The sequence below is a fragment of the Panulirus ornatus genome, chromosome 4 (genome assembly GCF_036320965.1).
Source record: "Panulirus ornatus isolate Po-2019 chromosome 4, ASM3632096v1, whole genome shotgun sequence".
Lineage (NCBI taxonomy): Eukaryota > Metazoa > Arthropoda > Malacostraca > Decapoda > Palinuridae > Panulirus > Panulirus ornatus.
In genome coordinates this window covers 53,923,005-53,933,004 of record NC_092227.1, presented here as the reverse complement: position 1 = coordinate 53,933,004, position 10,000 = coordinate 53,923,005, and the positions used below count along the sequence as shown (strand labels likewise).

At 39.0% G+C, this 10,000-nt stretch overlaps 1 protein-coding gene across 1 annotated transcript in view; it reads right to left on the bottom strand.

Annotated features, from left to right (window-relative positions):
• Positions 1–10,000, bottom strand: part of LOC139766272 (uncharacterized) — a 35,711-nt gene that overhangs the window by 11,212 nt on the left and 14,499 nt on the right. Inside the window, exons 5-6 of the mRNA XM_071694687.1 lie at positions 8,410–8,517; positions 2,748–2,802 (exon numbers count right to left, since the gene is read on the bottom strand). Of these exons, the coding sequence (XP_071550788.1) occupies positions 2,748–2,802; positions 8,410–8,517 (163 nt within the window). The remainder of the gene's footprint in view (positions 1–2,747; positions 2,803–8,409; positions 8,518–10,000) is intronic.

The window sequence follows — 10,000 nt, the reverse complement described above, 5'->3', positions numbered from 1 at the left end:
CTAGTTATCATCACGTGTTTATATAAACAGCAGTTTTCCTTCTTGTTCCCATTCAATCTCGAATTTGAAGGTGGGGTAAATGTTATTCTATTAACTAAAGAAAACATCATAATCCTGGGAAGATGGCCATAAGGACCAAACATAAATCGATGTATCTTAGCCAAATTTTAGGATGGTTACTGATAGAAGTCAGGATCTCAGTCTCAAAGTACCGCATAAATACGTTACTGCGAATGAGACTAAAGGGATTTCCCTTGGCTAGACCAAATTTCCGTCTATGAAAGTTACCCTCAGCATTGGAAACATTATAGGAAACACAAGGTTCTACTAATTTCAATGAAAGTTTTTATGTGTAGGGGAAAGTTGAGACACATCTGGTAATTTCCTCCTTAAGTAGGCGATGGTTTCTTCAATGGGAACTTGAGTAAACAGGGGATTCACAACAAAACTAATGAGTTTATGTTCAGGCAAATTAATGTACCAAGCCTTGTTTACAAAATCGAAGGTCTTTGTCACATTCGAAGGAGAGATTTTTTCTTGAACATCGCTCTTTAGTTTATCATTTGGACAATTCATAACTAAAAGAATCAACAGGGGAGATGATTGGTCTGGGGGAACATCCATATTTGTGAATTTTGGGGAGACCATACATATAGAGAAGAGAGAGACTGACCATCCTTATTGCTTTAAAATGTCCTGGTGCTTCTTTAATGATTGCTTGAGTCTAAAGTTGAAAGTCTTTACATTATCAATAACGGACTGGGCGTTAATCTTTCTTATGTGTAACTATCATTCAAAAGATCCTAAAGTTTACATCTATAGTCCACTCCACTTAAAATCACGAACTGACTAGGTTTATTTTTTGTAATACGAATATCTTTATTTTTCCTGATTTTTTTCAATGGCTTTATGTAATCCATGTGGCACGTCAATACACACAGAAATGTTACCACTGGCTGAGGCATTTAAAGCTGAATCATAAATGAAATAAAATTTCTGATTGGCATTATTAGTGGATTTTGCTCTTGATACCAGATATCTAACACGAAGAGTATCAGTACATTTAAGTGGAAAAGAGAGTCAAATCCTAGAGTAAGTTTGTCATCGTGGGTTAGGGAATAGGACGAAAGATTTATAATGTTTCTTGGCTTGATGTTTTCACCCATATATCATTATATAAGAAATTTTCTAATATTCCAATCCAGCTGTTAATCATCAAGCAACAACTACCAAAAAATATCGAGTCAGAAAATGGGCCAAGAAAGGATACCACAGCTACACGCCTTAGCGCTACATGCACGTCCGCCTGCAAGTATTATCATATGTCGTGCAAGGTTTGCTTGTCGTTGCTAGGGGGATCGTGAACCATATCTACAAACAACCCAAGAAATGGATAGTAATTTTATGTCTTGCGTTGGCTCTTTCTGCAGGAGATAACCACAGAAGACTTGGAACTTTCAGACGTTTCGACGCATTCCCTCCCTCCCTGTCTTATCATCATTCACTCAGTGTCTACTATGTATCTCATCTCCTGCTATCGTATGGTTTGAACAAGTCTACCCACACTTCCCCACTACATCCAGGTATCCATATTCTTGAGGAGCGGAGGCTTTTTTTGACCTGTTCCTGCTTAACGTGGTACGGGATCTTTATCTAAGGCTAATACATCTCTTCTTCAGTCAGTTAGACGACCTGCTCAGCTTCAGGCCCTGCGTAGACCTGCTCAAGTTCGGGCCCTGCGCATTCCTTGCCGGCGCTGACAAACTCTTTTAACTGTGCTAGAAGTGGGTCACTGATGTCAACGCCATGCCTCCCGCCATACGTGTCTACATTAAAACTGATTCTCTCCCTTGCTAACCGATGTTTACCAGATTACAGAAGTACGAACTAGCGGGGTAATTCAAAACCTTAACGACAAATAGCAATATGAAGTTTGCCTCAGTAATGACCACGACCTTAATGAAATCCTAACCTACTCCCTACCTGATACTCTTGCCAACAAAAACTATCAGCTAGTCTATGACGGCCCCCTCCTGTCCAGATGCACTGTTCTGGCCACTAATATTGATGACTCAATTTTGTACCTTTATCCCAATGAGATCACTGATGCTGTCCACCAGGAGAATGACGGAGCTCAGGAAACAAATGCTTTAAAACCAACTAGATTCATTGTGTTAACCGCAATGATACAAATCACCTTCTCACTCGTCGACTTCTGTTCCCAATGAAATCAGTTTCTCAGCATACGGACGGCTTGGCATAAAAAAGAGAAATGCTTGAAAACGCACATAAAAGCTGTGCGTTTATATGGAATTTTTGTAATGAAATGATAATATACTGAAGGATACAGGAGTCAGCATTTGTTTGAGCAATGCTGCAACTCAACACAGGTGTTGTTGATGATAAGGTGATACAGAAGAACCCTTTTCCTGTGACTACAGTTTTCCCTCAGAGATATTCATTTAAAGCTTTCCTAAATATTCCATTTAAAGAGAAAGACAAACCAAGATTCAACAATCTTTACACAATACCAGCATAATACTTAGATGCAAAAATCAACAAAGATTTCTACAAATGAGTGATAGAAGTTAAGCTCAAATATATAAGGTTTTATTCTTTGCTCAAACAGCTCTGATTATTTATATTCATTCGAAATGGAAAAGAAGAATGTGTCATAACTTATCCTATATAGACAGGCAGGCGTAGCTAAAGTACAGGGTATATCTCGGAGAGAAACATGAACTTACTTCACGCGTGATGCTGCCTCTAAACCAGCTCTCGGGATAACCTCGCTCTCGACGGCTGTAAGAGAGAAATTGGTTAGTGTATTGTCTGCATATATATATATATATATATATATATATATATATATATATATATATATATATATATATATATATATATATATATATTATTTATTATCTATTATACTTAACTGCCATCTCCCGCGTTTGCGAGGTAGCGATACATACAAGGAAGGAGTGCAAATGATTGGTAGATGTGTAAGAAAAAAGCAGCAGCAGGTAAAGAGGAAGGTGCAATGGTTGAAAAAGAAAGCAATTGAGAACTGGGTTGAGCGAATGTCAGTAAACTTCAGGGAGGAAAAGATGTTTTGGAAGGAGGTAAATGGTGTGCGAAAAACAAGAGAACAAATGGAAACATTGGTGAAGGAGGCAAGTGAGGAAGTGATAACAGGTAGTGATGAAGTAAGGAGGAGATGAAATGATCATTTTGAAAGATTTGGATGTGTCTGATGGTTGGATGGCAGATGCAGGGGGCTTGGGCCAGCCTGGTATGCGAAGTGAGGGAAACAAGAGGTGGTGAGAGCCTTGCGTAAAAAGAAATGTGGCAAGGCGGCTGGAATGGATGATACTGCAGTTGAATTTCTTGTGAAAGGGGTGACTGTATTGTTGCTCAGTTAGTTATGATTTTCATTGTGTGTATGGATCATGGTGAGGTGCTTGAGGATTGTCGGAATGCATACATAATGCCAAAGGGGATAAAGGTGAGTGTTCAAACTTCAGATGTATAAGTTTGGTGAGTGCAACTGGTATGTTGTCTAGGAGAGTGGTGATTGAGAGGGTGAATGAAGGCATGTAGGAGAGCATCAGCCTTAGGGGGAACTATGACTTGGGCACATTCTAAAAGACAAGTTTTTTCACTTCCTCGAAAATTCGTAAACGCTTTCGCTTGTCTCTTTTCATTTCCTCACATAATCCTTCCTATATTTCGATGAAGGCCTGGCCTTGATGCGGACTTTGGTCGTGACTTGAGCCTTCAACACAAAAAAAGAAAATAAAAACTGTCACATGTACACAGTATATGAAAATCCACCGCATGCTTGCAATAGTTAAGCTTACTAGACTCTGCAGGCGTTGAACTTACTCCCAAACAAAAATGACCTTTTTTTATTTGAGCTTGAATTGCCCATTGTACCCAAGATATGATAAGACTTCTAAGAAAACGGAACTTGCCATGCTATACGACGACCTATGTCGACTACATAGAAAGGACATAACTGATAGACCCCGGACTTCAAGGAACACTGCAGATAAAGTCTATTACACATATGCATCATAGAAATTGCGGTAACCTTCTCCAGGAACTACGTCAGGCAGCCAAGGAGCTCCGTGAGAAGAGCAACACTGTTATCCAGAGAGCTGATGACAAGGCCGCAATGTGCGAATTGCTGAGGAAGGAAACTACATGGAAAAATGCATTACCATCCTCCAAAATTCGTCTAATTTCAAATCACCATGTAAGCCCACTGAGGCATTTAGGCGACGAGAGAATACTATAATCAACGGAGTAAACGTGGAAGTAAGAAGTCTGAAATCTGGGAAGATCATCGGGGATCATGATCCACGAGACTTCTACGGCAATGTCAAAACATAAGCCTGAGGATACATGGACACAGATCATATCCCCAGATTCCCGAGCTCGCTAAACGCCTCAATGACATTATTTCACCATATAATCCTTTAGTATATTCGCTGAAGTCTACTGAGGGATTCAACGACGTGATTAAACTATTCAAGAATGTGTCAGTGGAGAGGGTAAGTAATATCATCTTGACTACGTCTTCTCTAACGAATAATACAACGACGTAAGGTTTCTCGCCACATATTGCGAGAGCTGGTGAAAGCATGTACGACTGAAGCATCATTCCGCAGTCCTGACGGTAAGATGTATCGCCAGGTAGATGGCGTAGCAATGTGGTCCCCTTTGGGTGAATTGTTCGCGCAGGTTAGCATAACAGGGGCATACATCCGCGGAATCTTGATAATATGCTCCTCGCGGCCTCACTTGGACGAGGAATCACTAAAGATACGTCAGGTCTTGCGTCAGGTCTTGGTCAATAGTGGCTACTCGAACACTAATTTCGATGCCATTCTAAAATGAAACTGCCGGAACGATACCTGTCAACACTCCCATCGGAGCAGCAGAACAACTTAATTGTGGCACTATCGTAACATATCAATCCACTGTACAAAAAAAAAGAAGAGAAAACAGACAATGCCAAAACCCAGTAGTTGTCATCTACCACAAAAGCCTCATATCAGCCAATCTTATCATGCACAACAACACCAAAGCCCCTCGGGACATTCTAGTTAAAGCCAATGTGGTCTACCAATACCGCTGTGTGACTAAGAACTACGCAACCCAAAATGTATGCTATATTGGTCAGACTAGATGTACCCTGGGACAACGCATCATTAGTAATAGCAACGGAGCGGCACGTTGACAACGCCACCAGCGGAGACACGGTATGACCCTCACAACTGATGATATGAAAGGAGACACCTTTATCATCGCACCATGCAAGGATAATTGGCGGATACAAGTTTTTGGAAGCTACCCATTTACGTGATAGAGCTCCAACAGTTAACACACAGTCGGACATAGTGGTCGACCATTCATTAATGTTTATATCGAAGGAAAAAAGTATAGAATTTATTTGTAGAAGGTGAGAAAGCAGTATTATATTTACATTACAGATTTTGAGTTAAATCAGAATAAATGCTTCGAAGGCGAGTCCGTCATAGCGTATATCGTGAATTTGGATCTAATATGTATTCTTTATGATTTTCAGTATATTGTTTGTTGATTGCTTAAAGTGCATTTTCAATGCTCGTGACCTAGTTACCTATTATGATAAGTCTAAAATTGAGTTTGTTGCTATGGATGTTATTATTGGCCTTTACCTAGAGGTAGTGGTGTCTACATGGCCTGGTACTTGAACCACAACATAAGCTTGAGCTCATGTGTTGAGGAGTCGAAAGTCACCGTAGTTTTCCTATTACGGGCGATCATACCCGAGCGGTTAGCGTTCCCAGCTACCACGCAAAAGGTTCAGGTTCGAATCCTTGCTTTGGCAGGGAATTATGTGTTCTATGAAAAGTGAGCGATTAGATGCACAATATTCGTGTTCATATACCTCCACGTTTGACAGTAAGCTCTGTAAAATTGCTAACTTCTGGAAATGTGAGGCCTGTCTAGATCCCGTTGCTCATGGATGTGAGACGAAGGGTATTCGATTACTAGTAATCGAAGTCATTTCCCTATTAGGGGCGATCATTGCCGAGCGGTAAGCGTTCCCAGCTACCACGCAAAAGGCCCAAGTTCGAATCCTTGCTGTTGAAGGACTATGTGTTCCGTATATATATATATATATATATATGATATTTTGTCTGTTCGAGGTTGTTTGTGATAGTTCAAGATCTTAGAAACTCAGATTATTGTGGTAAGAGTTAGCAGGCATACAGACAATTCAATGAAAATGACCCGCAACTTGTCAGTATGATTAAAGAGGTTCAAATAGCGTAAGTCATGGACTTGAAGCGAGATATTTATAAACTCTATTCTTAAACGTATCTGTATTACTGCTTTCAACAACTCTAATTGGCAAATCGTTCATACTCACAGTCCTGTTGAAGAAAAAGTACTTCGTCACATTTGAGGCAAATTGTTTGTTCACGAGTTTCTATTTATTACGACGAGTGAAATCACTCGAATCAAGTCTTAAATACATTGATAGCTCAAGATATCAAAGCCTTGCTAATATTGAATATTTGTATTAGATAAACTCTTAACCTTCTCTTTTCTAAATCTAAATAGATTCGAGTCATTTAATCTGCTATTGTAAGAATTGTCTCAACCTGGGAATCATCTTAGTAACTCGACACTGCACTCTCTTTATTCTGCCTATGTCTTTTTGTTTAGGTAAAATGGCCAAAACTGAAGACAATATTCAAGATGGGGACAAACTGATGTATTGTAAAGAGTAAAGATGACATCCCTGGACATGAGTTCAAAGGCACTACATATAAAACCAAGACTTTTTTCATTGCTTCTGTGCACTGCTTACTTGGTTTTAGGTCACCAGAGATTCTCATCCCAAGTCTTTTTCTTTATTTGCCTTCTGCAGTTCAACAGCATTCATGCTGTATCTTGCCTTTACATTTTTGCTACCGATATGTAAAACTTTGTACTTATCGATAATCAAAATTTATTTGCCACCAGTTCGTCTGTGTCAGCTTGAGGTTGTAGACGTTCAACTACATTTATAAATCTATTTCGCAGCTTTGTATCATCGGCGAATTCTAATAAGCAGTACAGCCCATTATTAGTATCATTAATATATATGGGAAAGATAACCGGTCCCAAGACTGATCCTTGTGGTACACCACTTGTTACATCTAATCAGTTCTGAAGCTTGACCATTAATCACAACTCTTTGTTTAAGGCCAGTCAACCAATATTCTATCCACCGTAGTACAACCCCATCAGTGCCTCGTGACTTGATTTTTGTTCGTAACTTCTAATGCAGAACCTTATCGAATGCTTACTGAAAATGAGATAGATGACATCACCTGCTTCATTTTCGTCATACGTGTTAATCATATCATAAAAGAAATCAAGCAGATTTGCCACACAAACGATTTCGTCGATAACTATGCTGAAAATTGTTTATCAAGTGGTGGTCCTCTAAATGGCTTACATTCTACCTCGAGTAATGGTTTAATTAAGCTTTCAATTACAAACGTTCAGCTAATTGGACGGTTATTTCCAGGGAGTGACTTATTATCTTTTTTTTGATATAGGTGTTACATTGGCAAACCTTCAGTCATCTGGAACTTTTCCTGTAGCAAGTGACTTATTGGAAAGGGCAGTCAAGGGCTTGCCATCTCATCTTTCACCTTTTCCATTTTCCTCGGATAATACTTACCAGGGCCTGCAGATTGATATATTTTCATTCCGTTTGTTGCCGATAGTTTGTCATAAGCTTTTACGTCAATATCTGGCAGAATATTCCCCTCTCTTATCAGTGATATTGGATTCGGGACTTGGTTTGTGTCTTCGATCGTAAATCCAGATGCCATTAAGTCATTAAGGATTTTTGCTGAGGCTTCGTTGTCTTGAACCAAGTCACCGTTTTCCGTAGTTGATGAACCACTTGACTAGGTAACGAGTCTCTTGCTTCTAACATAATTGTAAATCTTCTTTAAGGTTTTCTCTGCTTTTTCCAGCAATATGCACTTCTAATTGACGTTTACTTGGTCGTATAACTCTCTGACTTTCTTACGTAAATCTACATATTTCTATCATGTTGGTTACTGGTCCCTTTAAATTTCTCATTAAGTTTAATCTTATAAAACAGTTACCGTTCCACCACCTTGGCCTGGGTTTAGAAAAGGAGCGTCTGTTACACATTGGCAATATATTCCCTCTACTGCTTTGAAGGTTTTACTTAAGCTTTTCCAAACTACGTTCATGTCGTTCTCATTGACCATATAAATCACTACTCACTGTAACCCATTCATTCACACAGAATAAATTATCATCTTGAACTCGAGTGTCAAGATTATTATAGCCTTCAAGGAAGGAAACTCAGTATGAAATAATTACCGGGTGAGCCTTTGACAGCCGTAGGCCAGTGCTGCACAGAAGATGATGATGATGGACGTGGCTATGAACATCCCCAGCGCCATTTCCTTCCCGTAGAAGGGGATGTAGCTGTAAAAGAAGGCGATTTGTAATTTTTCTTTCTACAGAGAGATGGGCATTAAAATACGATTCTCTCTTAATAAAAAACACTGATGAAGTTATCCTTTTTTTTTTTTTATATAGTCATCAGTACAAAAACAGGATTTGTTACACTACCCATTTTTCTATATCTCTTTTTGATGAACAAGTTGTTCAGTCGGGATTGTTTGAATATATTGAAATACATGTATCTTCATGTCATGAACACAGGATTTTCCTTATGGTTTACATGTGATGCATACATTTTACATCTTAATTTCAAGATTTATCTTTAATCAACTAACCGTATTCCTCTCATGGTTGGCATTGAATAAATTCTTTGTATTTTGCCTTTATGATCATGTGTTTATCGAGAGCTAATTATCGCTGTATTTGTTACTTGCGATGTGGTATACATGGGGCAACGTGTTTCAATGTACGTATGAAGTGGTAAGTGAAAACACACACACACACACACACACACACACACATACATACATATATATATATATATATATATATATATATATATATATATATATATATATATATATATATATATATATATATATATAAATCTTTCTTTCATACTATTTGCCATCTCCCGCAATTAGCGAGGTAGCGTTAAGAACAGAGGACTGTGCCTTTGAGGAAATATCCTCACCTGGCCCCCTTCTATGTTCCTTCTTTTGGAAAATAAGAAAAAAAAAAGGAGTCCACGGGGAAAATGAAACACGATATATTCCCAAGTGCACTTTCGTGTAATAATCACATCATCAAGGGAGATACAAGAGAGAAATATGACAGTCAGTTGATATACAACGAGGAGACGTAGCTAGGACGCCATTTGGTAAAAAAGTGATTGGACAATCACTTGTTTACCAAATGGCGTTCTAGCTGCGTTTCTTCGTTGTATATCAGCTGACACATTTCTTTCTTGTATCTCCCCTGATGATGTGATTATTACACGAAAGTGCACTTGGGAACTTATCATGTTTCATTTTCCCCGTGGTAAAGTGTGTGAAACAAGAAGGCTGAGAGTATATGTGAATAAGAGCAAGTTTATCAGGTACAGTAGGTTTAAGGGACAAGTCAACTGGGAGGTAAGTTTGAATGGAGAAAAACTGGAGGAAGTGAAGTGTTTTAGATATCTGGGAGTGGATTTGGCAGCGGTTGGAACCATGGAAGCGGAAGTGAATCATAGGGTGGGGGAGGGGGCGAAAGTTCTGGGAGCGTTGAAGAATGTGTGGAAGTCGAAAACATTATCTCGGAAAGCAAAAATGGGTATGTTTGAAGGAATAGTGGTTCCAACAATGTTATATGGTTGCGAGGCGTGGGCTATAGATAGAGTTGTGCGGAAGAGGGTGGATGTGCTGGAAATAAGATGTTTGAGGACAATACGTGGTGTGAGGTGGTTTGATCGAGTAAGTAATAATAGGGTAAGAAAGATGTATGGTAATAAAAAGAGTGTGGT